Here is a 14,981-nt window from a genome sequence, read left to right on the forward strand (position 1 = left end):
ACTTTATTCTACTCAGAGACCATGTTAGGGCAGGCCAGGCATTTGAATGAAATTATGTTCCCTTCTATGATACAGAACACATACACACATACATATATCCAATGTTACCCCGAAAAACATGCCCAGATCGTTTTAATTATCATGAGGGGGAAGGCAGATCTCCTTTAAGTCTAAAAAGTCAACTAAACAGGAATTGTGCCTTAGTGATCTCTCTGATCATAACCAGTTCGATTTCACCATGAAGAAATATTAGAGGAAAACTGTTGTATCCAGAGAACTATTCCATAAGTACCTAAACTTGTGAATATATTCAAAGACAGGAACTGGCACTGCTTGGGGTGGATGGGGACTTTTGATCCAGGTGAAGGGTATAGTAATGTGGAGTTAAGAGGGGACTTATCAAAAGATGGAGGGAGAGGTCAGAGCAGGGTGAAACCAAATCTAAAGAAATGTGCCATATCCACCAATCAAAATGGTTGGTAAAAGTAAGAGCTCTGTAAGACTTTAAAAGAAAGGATATCAAAATATCCAGATTAAAAAAAAACTCAGTAAATCATCTAGATGTTTGGTCTACTTGACATTAAACGCATGGGTGCTTTCGGATGTAAATGAAACCTCTGAATAATTAATAAACCGTTTTCATGCTTCCTCTGTATATTTGGTCCTCTTGAGGGGCTAGTCTGGAAAGAGCTTTCCTCAACCAACTCTCTGCTTTTGCTCCTGCCCTGCTCTGCTTCTGAGGACCAGTTCTTGCTCCTGAAAGCAACCAAGGACAGTTTCAGGTTTTTAAAAATGTTAAAATACTTGAGCATTGTCTGTCTCAGTAAAAATTTCCAGCTAAATGCTGTGCCACAGAAGTAGAGCTATACAGCATTGTAGAAAAACTTTAAGGAATAAGGGGGAAGTAATTAGAGAATAAAGAGACTTGGGTGTTCTTTATGAATCTATTCTTTTATGACTTAGGTGTGATTGTGGTCTCAATGACTAGTGTCTTTGGTGTGGCCATCTATAATTTACTACAGTTAATACAATTTTTTCAGGGAGGAATAAGGATATCAGTCAGAAGCCACAGCTACTTACAAATTATGATTTAGCAGTGATGGCAGTGTTTTCAGAATTTCTATCTCCAAAAACATCACTGTAGTAATTTTGAAAGCATGAAATGAAAGAGAAGTCTAAAATCACAAAACTCGAGTCTTTCTAGGCAGCATTGACAAGGAAAAAAGCTGCCACAAAACTCATTCTGGTCTGAAAAAATATCTGAAATAACTTACAGACATCTATCAGAAAGTTTAAACTCAGGAATATCCCCTCAAACAAAATGTTGGTAGAAAGGTATTGGTAAATGTTAATTGAATGGATTTTGTCTTTATTTTTTATGATACAAAACAGATTACATCCTTTATTAATGTTACTTAAAAACCAAATTCCATGCTGTTTCTAAGAACTTCTTCACCCCAAACAAATCAAATATGGGTTTTATCCAGCATATATGTTTGTCCCACTACTATCAAATTGCATTATCATCTTAGCAAGCACTTTTATTTTCTTTTATAGCACTCTTCCACATCACTATAAAACTGATCGAAATTGATTAAACTTGATGTTTGACATTAGAATTTTTTGAAATATGTATCTTTGCAAAAATAAACTATATACACTCTTGTTTTGTTCTTGGTAATCTCTATCCTTTTTTGTTAGTTGACCTAATTATTGCCATGACTAGACTGCAGTTGAAAGCACTATCTGAAATTCTTCCTTTTTAGAGTCTAGGACTTATACCTGTATTGTTATTACAAGTCATTTTATAAACTTGAGGTCTAAGAATCAGAGCAAAAAGAAACACTTTTTATGATTTCTTATAGAACGCTACATTTGCGTTGAAGTTGCTAATGTCAGATAATTACTCCTAATCCAGAGTCTTTCTCTATGTCTGAATATTAAATAATATCTCACACAATGGGAGTGTTCATTATGTGATGAGTTGTGCTTATTCACCATTTGGCAGCTCCTATTCCTTATGGAAAAGAGAGCAAAAAAATAAAGCTAGAGAATCTCTTTAGTCAGCTTTTTTATCATTGTACCTAGTCCAACATACACATTTCAAAGCTGTCTAGAATTACTATTCTTAGTTAGCCTTTAGAATATGCATATGAGCTTAGAGATGAATATGATATGCTTATAATATATGCATACACTATTTGGGCGTCTGATCTCCTTTGTCTTATCAGTTGGGCTAAATGTGATTGTACACATACATACTTAACACACAAATCTGACTTTTACCTCTGACTTTCCTCCCTTGTTATTTATGGCTGAACTTACCTGACCATATAATATCAATTTCACAATTATGTTATTTGATATGCACTCTATTACCATCTTAGGTTTCTGTCAGCATAATACAGAAGTTTAAAATGAGTACTTAAAAAATAATAAGTATGTGTCTAATATTGGCTTTATATGTTTTTCCTGATTAACTATTTTCCCTGGTTCTTTAGTTAAAATAAGCAAATATGCCATTCATTAAGATATAAAATCAGCATGTTTTCATTTTAAAAACAATGCATCTTGCAATATTATTTCAAAAGTAACTATGGTAAAATTACAAATGCCTACTCTAATGAGTAACCTAATTCATAGTAAGGAACAGCAAAATAATTTCCCTTTTTTAATGCAATCAAGATTCCCAGTGACAAAAGTATATTTATTATAAAACATGAGACACATACATATTAGATGAAAAAATGGCTAAAAGTGAACTTGGATTGGCTACAAGCCCCATTCTTAGATCATCTTTTCACTGATTCTACAGTTTTATCTATCCAAGGAAATAGCTACTATTGGCAAAATATGGATGGCAAATAATTATTATGATATGATTATGTTATTTCATCTTAAAGCTATCTTTTGAGGTCCTCCAGTTTCAAGCATAACATGGACAATTCACTCACTTATAGCACCTATGTATTTCCACATCTACAAATAGTAGATGTTCAAAAAATGTTTGTTGATGGTGACAGTAACTTATACAACAGACTTGGGATATTTTCTGCTCACAATCAATAGCTAATTTAATAATGTTTTCCTTTGTCAATAATGCCTCTTGTTTTCTTACGTCAAAGAGAAAAAACAACTGGTTTATTATTTTTGATATATGTTGAAGATTTTTAAATGATTCCTATTTAAACCTAATTTTACAATTTACTACCTCTTATACAGTTTAGCCAGTAAAAATTATCTGGTAGCTGGTAAAATGCCAAAGAATAATCTCATAACGATGATTTGAAATAGAGTCTTAGACCATATGACGCTAGCTTTATTTAACAGCTTTCAATTGGAAACATCTAATTTAAACTTTTCTTTTTCTTGGTGGTGATTTCATACTAGATTTGCCAAGCAACCACTTCAATATGGTCTTTGAAACATATTTGATTTAGGAAGCCATTGGGTTAAAAGAAATAAATGATTATAACATAATTAAATTCTAACCCAACAATGTTTATAAAATAAAAATTAATAGGCTGAACTTCTTGTTATTTTAGGTATTGTCATATTATGTTATAAGATTCATAACCTAATTTTATTAAGTGAAAAATATGTTTCATGATATTTTCATGATCTTTATTTCATAGTTATTGTTATTAAAGTCAACCTCACTGCATGGTCTTCCATAATGACACAAAGCAATTTCCAGCAGTATTATTCTTAAACTTTTTCACATATACAAAAAAAAAAAGAGTATATTTTGATTAGTCCAAAAGTAAGAATTCTCATTTATAACTAGGCAAATCAATATAAAATGCATAATCAGGTAAGTCCACACTGATATCTCATATATACATCTACCTACCAATTCAAATAAAACCTGTATAACATTTCAAGTATATCACTTCCAATTTTTGCAAAACTTCACAGGGTGTTCTTGATTAGCTCAATACTTTCTATGAATGTACCTACTATGATGGTAAAGAAAGAATGTAATCAACAGTAAGCAATAAATAAGTATTCCATTTTTAAATCATTCAGTCACACTAAAAAACTGGAGCGTTCATGAAGGATACTAGTACAAAGTGAATAAACTACTCAAAGAAAGTAGTACTGAAAGAAAGTAGTACTAAACATGATTTTGTTCTGCATCTTACTTATATTTGTGCATTACCTTTCACCATATCAACAAACAGGCCACAAGGGTCTACTGCAGCTCAACTGTTATTTTTATTCTTCAGGCTTCACTGCTACTTTAGTGCTCTCAAAGAAAGACAAGAAAATCTTTACAACATACCTGATCATTTATCTGGCAGGCAACAAGGTTGTGCTGATCATAACAGCCAGCGAACCTAATGTACTTGAGCCAGCTTCCTACATCTGGTTGACTGGCATCTATGCAGAACTTCACATTGCAAAACTCATCTAAGATCTGGAAGGAAGAAGATGAGAACAATCAATTGCCTTATCAGTACATTAATTAAAATGATTAAAATGATTGCTTGAAAACATTTCATTGAAATATATATTCTTCCTTTGAATCCTTAAAAGAAAAAAGAAGTCAGAGAATAGGCATATTAATAAAGGGGAAATAATAATGTTATCTTGGAAATGACAACACACTGCTTTTTTTAAAGAAACAAAATGCTTGTAACTTATTACAAAAACTGATTAATTGGTTTCAAACAATGCTTATTTCCTTATTATGCATGAATGAGTGCTATTGACTTAATTTTATCTAATGTGATTTTTACAAAAAAATAATATTGAACAGCATATATAACATAATATTTGTAAAGTAAACAGTCAATATTTTAGGTTTGGATAATCCTGTCATTAAGTGTACCTTTTTACATTTTTGCACTTCAATTTTAAAACTTTAATCTAGATATTATTAAATTTCTTTTCCTAGTTAGCATTTCATTACAATGAAACAATTAAGTTATACCCTTAATTGAAGGAGATAATAAGATTTTTCTCATAGATGCTTCTGACCAAACTGAAGAAAAACAAATGAAAATAAATAATTGAGACACACGCATGCAAAGTATGGCAACCTAAGCTTTTAGTTAACACATGCCAATGCACGCTTCAATATTACACCTAGTAAGAAAAATAACAAAACGGGATTCTTGTGAACAAGTAAAAAATATATTAAAAATATCGTAATTACTGCCATCATTATGCATGGCTTTGTATTGTTATTTTTTGCAAGGTTTTACATGTGGCCTATCCTAAATACTAATCATTACTTAGGACACTTATTAAACAAAAAATGAAATGTAAAACTTCCATTTTTAAGGTTTTGTGTCCTTAAACCAAGCTATTCTGATTCACTAACAGCAATATGTCTTAATCAATATTAAAAGCTGCAGAGTTGTTGACCTGATGGTGAATAACTACAAAGGCTGGTAATGTTATGTCAATCAGTTAATGAAAACTTGAGGAAGTTTCCTATCAAAGACTACACAATATAGTTCAGAACAAAAATTAATGAATTAAATAACCCTTACAGAACTCTGCTGTATCTATAGCTACATAAAAGTTAAAACCTAAACTCTTGAGAAATTAGACCAAAAGCAATTTTGCATAGAATTCAGGTAATCAGCCAAATGCAGACTCAAGTCATTAACTCACCATAAACTTCAAGAACTCAGTGCTCTGAGGGCTCTAGTCAAGAGGCACTATGAATAAGCCTTTGGCCATGAGGCAATTGAAGGGCAATAAGTAGTCCCACAATTTATAAAAGAAAAATCTCGAAACACCAGATAGGGATAGTATTGCTAAACACACACACACACACACACACATCAAACTCTTCTTTTTCAAGGACACCTCTTCACACTAACAACAAAAAAGTCTACACCTAAATATCCTTTCTAGTAAGAAGGACAAATTTTAATGATTTGTTATTTATGAAATTACAAACTTGAAGATGTTTCTTCAACTCTCAGTGGTGAATAACTCAAATGGCAACTTGAGATTCCCACCCACCCCTAAATGTTGAAAAGGCTCATAAATAACAATAGCAATGCACTTTTAAAATAGTAAAAACCTGGGGTTGTTGGGTTCTGTTTATTTGGTTTTTGGTTTGTTTGGTTTTTGGTTGATCTTTTGTTGTTTGTTTTCTTGACAAGCAAACAAATTTTTAAAAAAGAAAAAGGCAGTTCTCCTGACACACCAGAGAAATATTTAATAAAGGAAATAGGGTAAAGCCGGTGAAATGCAACACCAGTTCCATTTCATATTTGCAGAAAGACGTGGAAAACTTGTTAATTTCAAAGTCAAGAAGCATCTATCCCCTTAACTCTTAAGCATTCCCTTCCTTCTGCGGAGGCAGGGAATTAAGTATTACATATAGTGCACATAAAAATTCTAGATGTAATTTTATTCCGTGTTAACATTATTGCCATTGCCACTGTCAACAGCGAAGTTAATTTTTTAAAAGGTTCATTTCCAGAGAATGTCTTTTTACATAATCTGTTACATGATTATTCAAAGATTTCACCATCGTATTAACTTTCTTACTCTCAATGTTCTTGCCCCAAGACAAAAGCTTAGCTTTCTCCAGAAACATTTGCCCCTTGGGTGAATTATTCACTTTTGATTTGCTAGTAGAGCTGCATTCGTCTCCCAAATGTCTTAATCGTCTCGGAAATCTCGAATAAAATAAAGTTAAGGACACATCTTCAGTCATTCCATCTAACATGCTGCTGTGTTTTTAAAAGCTGTCAAGCTCTAAAAAAAGAAATTGCCTTTAGGTGGACTTTAGAGAAAGGCCCTTTCAAAAAACTAACAGCAAAAAGGAAAAAAAAAAAAAAATCCCCACCATCTAGCCAAAGGGTCCGAATGTGACTTTCTCGCGTAGCAGCACACGCTGTTGGACAGCAAAAGCTGTTACTTGGCAAGGTGGAACTCGGCCGAAAGCGGCTCCAAAGTCGCGTGGCCAGTGCCAGGAATTCAGATTTTGGCAACCCCACCTTCTGCGTCCCCGAAAGCGACCGACAGACACACGGAGGGAGGGGAAGGAAGAGAAAAGCGCGAGGAAAAGAGGCCGACGGCCGGCAGAGACACCCACCGAAGGCCGGAGGACCCACCCCGGGACGCGTCCAGACCGCACCGTTTGCAGGAGGAACAAGGAAACCGCCCGGCTCAGCCACGCAGATAAGCGGCGGCTCCGCGACGGGGGCGGGAGCCGCGGAGGCCGGGGGCGGGGGGCGCCCCGCGCAAGGGGTGCCCCCGCAGGAAACTGTCCGAAGTGGCAAACTTTCCCATCGCCAAGACTTTTTTTTTTTTTTAAGTGAGAAGTTCTCTTACCTTTAGATTTCTATGGCCTCAACTCAGCAATAAAAGGCAATCACAATCACAGAAGAATTAAAATAAACAAAATAAAATAATCAGCAGCCCCCTGGAGCTTCTGCACAAAAATCCTTTCAAACGATCCCGAGCAACATTTTGAGATGTTCGAAAAAAAAAAAAAAGCCTCGCGTCTCGATTTCCAAATGGGTCTCTGACAACTTTGTCCGTCTCTAGGATCTGCTCTCCCGGACCACGCGTTTCAGATTTATTGTCCGCCAACAGTGTATATTTTAAGACCAGAAATGAAGTCTTCTCTCGTCTGGGTGACCCGGGTTTGGTGTGTTTGGGCTTTTTCCCCCCTTCCTAAATGAGCTCAGAGCTATTCCTTCTGGTTCACATCACCTCCCTCTTTTCTCACTTTCTCTTGCTCTTATCAGCCCGATGTGTAATGAAAGTTATCTGAAACCCACTAAAACTTCTTCCATTTCTCTTTCTCAGTTCCAAGGGGGGGGGGACAAGCTGGAGGAGGAGAGTTTGAAAAGGTGGGGGGCCTGGGGAGGCGAGGGGAGCTCTATCGCTCTTTCAGATCCTCCGCAGCGCCTTCGCCGGTCCCAGACCCTCTCGGGATCGTCCCCTTTCGCAACTCCAAGCTCCGCTGCCGGGTTTCTATTTCATGAACTGTCTCTTTAAAGAGGATCTGCTCGGCCATCCAGAAAGAACCCGGGGCGAGGGAGAAAGGGAGCTATCTCCCGCCGCCCAGAGTGATCGGAAGCCAGACCGGCTCCTCTTTCAGTAAATTTTTAAAGTGACAGCAGCCTTCTCCGGCGGGAGAGGTCACAAAAAGGTCGCCAAGACCCAAGTCCTATAGGGACAGACTGATTATGGATGCACCATCCCCCTTAAACATGTAGATTTCCCCGGGTAAACAACCAATGGGGAGATCTCGCCAGGCAGGATTTCTTTCCCCAGGGAAATATCCTCCGTTTCGGTGTCCTGAAAGCACAAGTGTGTGTGTGTGTGTGTGTGTGTGTGTGTGTGTGTGTGTGTGTGTGTGTGTGTGTGTGTGTGTGTGAGACAGAGAGAGAGAGAGAGAGAGAGTGTGTGTCTGTGTGTGTGCGTGTCTGTGTGTGTGAGATGGGGGATGGGGAGGGATGTGAAAGGGTGGAGAAGAGCTTTCAGGGGTGTGAGGGTGTGTGCGCCGAGGCAGACTGGGGGGAGGAGGAGGGGAGGGCGCTGGAAGATGAGGCTGAGGGTAAAGGGACGCTGGTTCAGACTAAACATAATTAGTTTAGAAATTTTCAGAAAACAGCAGCCTCAAGAGTGAAAAGTTGACATATAACACTTCCAGTTTTCTGCTAAGCATCTTTTTAAAAAGTTTTTAATTGAAATTCGTACTCTAATTTGTTCCCTACCTTTTTATAATTAGGTCAGTAGAAGGGCAGCTAAATTTTCAAATCACATTTTTCTTAGAAGAAGAAATTTTAAAATCTGAAACATTGTTTGCATATAACCTGCCCAAATAGCGTATTATGGGCTTAGAGAGATTGACCACTGTCTAGTGTGGTTTTTTGCCATTTTCTTTGATACATTAATTAAGACACCATGAACGCCCAAAAGTGGAATAAGCAATTTGACAACTCAGATTATTTTTAACATCATAGATGCTGCCTTTAGTGATCAGTACTATACTATGTTTAATAACTTCCTCAAATGTATTTAGTCAATCTGTATCAACACACTGCAAAAACATTGGAAGAAAGAATACAGAGAATGCATGGCAAAATAAAAGGGTCTACAGATTTACTTATAGCCAACCTTGGAAGACTTAGTAAATCGCACTGGTTAAATGGAAATAAATGCTTACTTATCACAAGACTCCATTCATGAAAACAAATAGGCAAACTACAACTCCATGGCTCAACAATGGAAAGTAAAGCAAAGTAAGCGAGTCTAGGGACCCTTGCGGAGGGAGAGGTGCAGTAAGAGGGCTGGAGTTATGGTTAAACTTTATCTCCAAACCGGGATAAGACTAATGCTACCCACTTTTTGTTTTCTCCAAGTGCAAATAAACGTGTAAATCTAGTAGAATTATATTTTCCCAAATGCTGATTTAAAAACAAAAATAGTAACAAAAGGGAGGGATGTGGGGGAGAGAAAATGACAAGAGGTGGTGACTAATTCGTTTCGGTGGCCTGTTATCTGTGACATTGAACTGTTATTTCAGATAATGGCCATTGTTTGAGGGAAAATCGCACAGCAGTGGTAGGTAGGACAGGAAAAATCCTTTGTAAATAACCTAAACCCCGGTCAGATATTCCCATAGAGTTCGGCGCTTGAGAACCTTGAAGAGCCCGGGGTTTGCAGCCATTGATTTCCTGCCCTTCCTCAACTTGCCCATTGTCGGGGCTTTTTTTTTTTTTTTTTTAATTTAGCTATAAATTGGACCGGCTCGAGCTATGAGCTGTTCTATTTTCTTCCTGTCAGGTTGAGGGATTTGTTTTATGATGCATTGTGTATTAAATACAAGTAATCTGGGGAACCGATTGCTTCAGACAGTGCAGCCTGATCAGGGGGTCTGAGAGCTCAGCGCCTCAACCTCCGCCCCGGCCCTGCAGCCCCCACCGCCTTGCCCTTTACAAAGCTGCTTTGAAAAGGAGGAAACGTCGGTGATAAACAAAAGGTCGTGTGGGATCATTGGCAGGTCCTGGCTAAATTAGGATTTCGTGGAAAGGGCCTCCGAGTTTTTCCCCTTATATTGGGTTCGGGTGGGGGAGGCGGGGCGACTTGCAAGGTCTGGACACTTGCAGGTAGGACGGGAGGCCGGTAGATGGCGCTGCGCTCCGAAATAAAGCGCGGCGCCCGCAGCTCCAGCCACCCAGGTGAACCCGCCTCCGCCGCCAGGCCGCAGCCCGGCTTTGCCCTCGGCCTCGCTAGCTGTCCTCCGCCTGCCTGAGCCTCCCGTCGGGACGCGGGCCCACCTCCGTCCAGACCCCCAGACACTGGCCTGCAACAAGTCTACTTCTACGTACGAAATTATCTTCCCCAAATACAGCCAAAAAGTTAACGCTTACTCTCTGAGGCCTTGGAAGATTTACCTAGAAGGATGGAGAATTCATTTCATCATTATCATTATTATATTAACATCATTATCATTATTATTTTCAGTCTTTATTTACTGAATAAATTGTGAAAAAGACTAAAGGAAATCAGTAGAAGGACCCGGGCAAAGAAAGCTAACCAACAAAACACTAAATCTCGATCTCTTTCTCCCTCTCCCATCTCACTCCCGCTCTTCCTAGGTTACATAACAATAACTTCACGTAAAGGCAGAGTCATCCTGCTTTTTCTTGACACAATGTTAAGTTTAAAGATAGAATTCTGAGATCCCAGAGTAGCTAGACGTGCCTCGTTTCTCCTGAAAGGGGCCTCTTGCTATTTAAAGAATAACTTTTTAGAAGATCTGACCCATCTCCCCCCAACAGAAGTGAAACAGGAGAGAAAGCTAGAGGAAAAGATTTTTGCAGGGGGCTTGCTTTTCTCCCCTGTTAGCTTGCTTTCCATCAAAAGATTTCTAAAACAATAAATAAATACAAGGAGCCAAATACCACCACCAATTCCCTTTATTCCTTGGGATTTCTGGTGAAATCTGTTTACAGTAGTTCCCAGTTACAAATTAATCTGCAAAAGCCACTGTCTGCTCAACAGTAATCAGTAACATGCGTGTTCTGCAGTGTTTAGCACTGCCCTTGAAATGGGCTATTAAAAATAATGGTTTTACTATAATCTCAAACCAGCTTTAATTTGCAAACATGTATCAGCACAGATGATCTAAATATTAAAGGGATGGAATAGAAGAACAAACTATAACAAATGTATAGCTTTGGGGAAAGTAGAAAATAGGGCGATTCATCAGCAACGTTTAAAAAGAGAATCATATTTTTAAAACACTTTTCCAGAAGGAATGATTTTTTTTATTATTATTGTTCTGCTAATTGTTGTTTACCAGGAAAAAGCCATTGGAAAATATGAGGTTTGAGTGTGAGCTGATAGATTTTCTGGGAGTTGTAAAGATCCTCCTTTGGCTGAAGGCAGGGCTGGGGTGGGAGAGGTTAATGTGTTTTCTTCCTGGTTTGAAAAGGGCATAAACCCTCCTCAGGCCCCTTCCTTCCTTCCCCAGCTGTGTGGATTGAAGAATCTTTAAAAAGCCCAAAGATTTCCAATAAGGCCACTGGCTCTGCCTTCATTGTGTAACTGTTTATTTAAAATAAGTCAATATATTAGTTAAAGCAGTAAGAAGTTAGTGCTCCAGTATTCAAGTGATTCCCACAAGACTGTAAACTGATGCCTCTTTTAAGCCTTAAACTTCATGGTCGTCCCAGAAGTAAAAGTTCTGCTAATGGAGACCCTATGGGCATGGTACATTCCAGCACATCATTAAAGGAAAAAAAAGCAGTCCAGCCAAAGCCAGATGAAATGACTGCACTGTCCACTTTTAATAGGCTTCCTGTGGACAAACAGCACTGTAACACTCTGCAGAGGACAATATTTAAAAACAAGACAACTTGCTGGCAGTTTTCAATACCATAAAGTTAATAAAGTATGTTCCCATTCACCCTGACATTATGTTTTTAGTTTATAGAGGAAGGCACTTTATAACCTCAGTCTAAGTAGCGTTCTCTTAATTCTGCAGCTTTGGGTTTCTTGAGGTGGCTAAATATACACTGAACTCCAAGCCTGACATATTTTAACACTGTTTTTTTGTAGCTTTTCAAAAATGTACAAGTGCATTTTTACATTTCTCATGTGCAGTTTTATTAATAGAGATTCTGTTAAATCCCGTTTCATACAGTTCATGTCAAGAAGCATGAAATAATCTGAAATTGACATTTGGCTGAACAATAACTGCTTGCTAATTAAATTAGCTTCGTGTATAGATATTGACGTGTGTTTAAAAAGAAAATCGATGCTTCCTTTTCCATGTCAGAATAGGATTTTGTAAAATCTCACCTAACCTGAGACAAAGATAAGAAAAAATGAAATATGTCTTTAGGAATCAAGAGATTTCCCACTGATTCATATATAAATATTTCTCCCAATTTGTCTCTCCTCCTACTCCTCTAAATTCTCTACCACCCACAATTTCTTCTCCCAAATCTTTTTACTTGATAGGGTAAGCTTTGTAATGAAGCATAACCTTTAGGCAAGAGAAGCCACATGAGAAAAGACATGGAATCAAAGGTAATATTCTGTTTAATTTTAATTATTTATATTTTTCAGCCAGGGAAGTTATTTCACAAGCTTGACTCCCTAAGCTAGAAGATGTAGACTGTGATGCTGGGCAGGCAGGCCTGGCAAAACAGACCAGCACAATACAAGTTTACAAACAAAAAGCCCTGGATGTCCCTAGTCCCCAGTGCACATCACCACTGCTCTGGAGAGAGATTTCTGGTCATTCTTGATGAACTCTGCCTTTTTTTTTTCTTTTTTCTTTTCTTTTCAAAATCTATGGGGGGGGGGGCGGCTGTTAAAAAAGAAAAGAGGAAATTAAAGGTAAAAAAAATGTAAATAAAAAATTTCCCTTGGTCTGGAAATGGGCCCGACTGAAAGCATGTTAATCTCCACCTCAGTAATTTGGTTCTCCAGGAGAAGACAGAAGCCCTGCTGCTGTGCCCTGCACTTCATAAATCACATCTTTATGTGGACAAGGTCAGGGCACCTAACAGCTCAGACATGGGCCTTTGCAGTGGCTCGAGGATTCAGGCATGTTTACTCTCCCATTCGGCTCTCCGAGGAGTAGTCCAGCACGCTTCTAATTACTTTTGATTATTTTCATTTGCTGGGGTCAGTCTGGCTTGCCAGGACTGCTGGAGGGTTGATTTCCTACAAATCTTGATGTCTTTGTAGGACAGCACTGTGTGCATTCAGAATTAGCACCCCGTTATTGTCCCTACAGCATGGGATCCCTCATCATAGACACTGATACAAAAGTTTCCCCAATGAACCATTACTTATGTCCTTTTTACTCAATTAACTATACAAGCATAATCATCTCTCTGATCTTTTTTTTTTAATGCAGAAGACTTTAACTGTTGAGCACCGTATAGTCTATTTGGCCAGAATTAAAGTGATTATTTTCTATTCTTCGATTTTAAATATATTTAGTAGTGACTAGGAGCCCTTTGGAAACTAAGATGAAATACTTTGCTGAAACAACAGCTCTAGTGAATAAATTATTATATGCAAAGATTTATTTCCTAAACTCCAATTAAGGTTGCCATATTTAAAATACTTTTTGTGGGACTATTTTGATGTATTTCAGCCCTAAGCTATTGCATTGAGTGGTTAAAGCCCAACAACAACAACAAAATTTATACTAAGTTTAAATGAAAACATTCTGACAAAATAAAAACTGTAATAAAATGTAGTAAAATTTTGGTAGAGAAGAAGAGACAAATACCATTATTTTTCTCTTCCTTATCTTTTCAAAGTAGAGATGTGTAATGCTCTAATGTATATACATTAAAAGATATATTCAAGAAAAAAAAAGAGGAGAAAATCGATATCCACAAAAACTGATAAATATTCACAAAACATATGTGGCATATCAATCTGTTTAGACAATAGATACTTTTATATTACTGAGGAAACTTTGCTATTATCTTTTTATTTTATAGAAAATAACTTGCCTTATATTATCATTAGTCCAAATCCAAATCCTCCATTCTTCCTAACTTTAGAACAAAGAATTAAGGTTGTACATTCTTTTGGAATTAACCTCAACTCTATAAGGAATTGAATTTTCATTATTTTATTAATTTTTATTAATTCAATCTTTCAAGACAGCATTTAGTACATTATGCAATAACTCTAGGGTCACCTCCTTCCCTGGGACTTTAGAAACACCAGTTAAGAGTGCTTTTAGACTCAGAATCGTGTGGGGAAAAATGAGTTGGAAGGCCTGGTTCTCCTCCTATCTCCATTCCTAGCTGTGTATCTTTGGGTAAGTCACTTAACCTTTGAATTGGTTTCCACAAAAGTTTCGTAATATCAGCCTAACACAAGTGTTGGGAAAATAAATTGGGTAATGTGAGTGTGAACTGCTCTGAGTTCATGGGAACAGGTCAAAATACTATAAGTTTCACAGTATTTGTATTTGTGTAATGGGTTAGAGTAAACTTACACACAATGAGGAAGACAGTCTGGACTATACTTTGGGGAATCCCAAAGTTATATGTATTTTTGTATCCTCTTTCTCCCATTCCAATGTCAGTTGCCCTAAACCTTACCCTGACCTTGGAAGAGAAGAATTTTAAGAAAAATGTTTTTTTTCTCTCAAGCTGTGCTACCCCCGAAGATGTCCGTCTCTGTCTGGCTTGCAGCTGAGTTTGTTCTGTCCCACCTACTGCGTTCTCTGCCAATCAGTAAGAGGGAGTATTCTGAGGAAGAGGTAGAATAGCATTGAGTTCCAGAACTCTAAAAACTAGGGTAGGAACACACACACACACACACACACACACACACACACACACACACACACAATGCCCATACTAGTTTTAGGTCAATATTTCTTACTAAAGCCAGAAAATTTATCTTCTTTCACAATATCCCTTGGTAGACTTTAAGTGCCAAGAGGGGAGAAATTGGGTCTATTTTATTTGCCCTTATTGCTCAGAATCTACCATCATTCCTGACAT

General features: G+C 37.5%; 2 protein-coding genes across 13 annotated transcripts in view; both read right to left on the reverse strand.

Moving 5' to 3' along the window:
- MECOM (MDS1 and EVI1 complex locus) overlaps nt 1-7,252 on the reverse strand; it is a 61,585-nt gene extending 54,333 nt beyond the window's left edge. For 3 of the 12 annotated variants that reach the window (XM_045539611.1, XM_045539610.1, XM_045539608.1), the window contains exons 1-2: nt 7,067-7,252; nt 4,286-4,420 (exon numbers count right to left, since the gene is read on the reverse strand). Coding sequence is in view for 8 of the 12 variants with exons in the window: in XM_045539612.1 (XP_045395568.1) it covers nt 4,286-4,420; nt 5,626-5,628 (138 nt within the window). In the remaining 4 variants the exon portion in view is untranslated. Of the gene's footprint in view, nt 1-4,285; nt 4,421-5,625; nt 5,736-7,066 lie in introns of those variants that run through there. The other 9 variants (XM_045539616.1, XM_045539615.1, XM_045539614.1 and 6 more) reach the window with 5 other exon arrangements.
- A 2,854-nt stretch (nt 7,253-10,106) lies between these two features.
- The window catches only part of LOC123630241 (histone-lysine N-methyltransferase MECOM-like), a 472,388-nt gene continuing 467,513 nt past the window's right edge, over nt 10,107-14,981 (reverse strand). The window contains exon 3 of the mRNA XM_045539618.1: nt 10,107-10,382. Coding sequence (XP_045395574.1) covers nt 10,218-10,382 — 165 coding nt within the window. The 3' untranslated portion in view covers nt 10,107-10,217. The remainder of the gene's footprint in view (nt 10,383-14,981) is intronic.

The sequence above is a fragment of the Lemur catta genome, chromosome 1 (assembly GCF_020740605.2).
Source record: "Lemur catta isolate mLemCat1 chromosome 1, mLemCat1.pri, whole genome shotgun sequence".
Lineage (NCBI taxonomy): Eukaryota > Metazoa > Chordata > Mammalia > Primates > Lemuridae > Lemur > Lemur catta.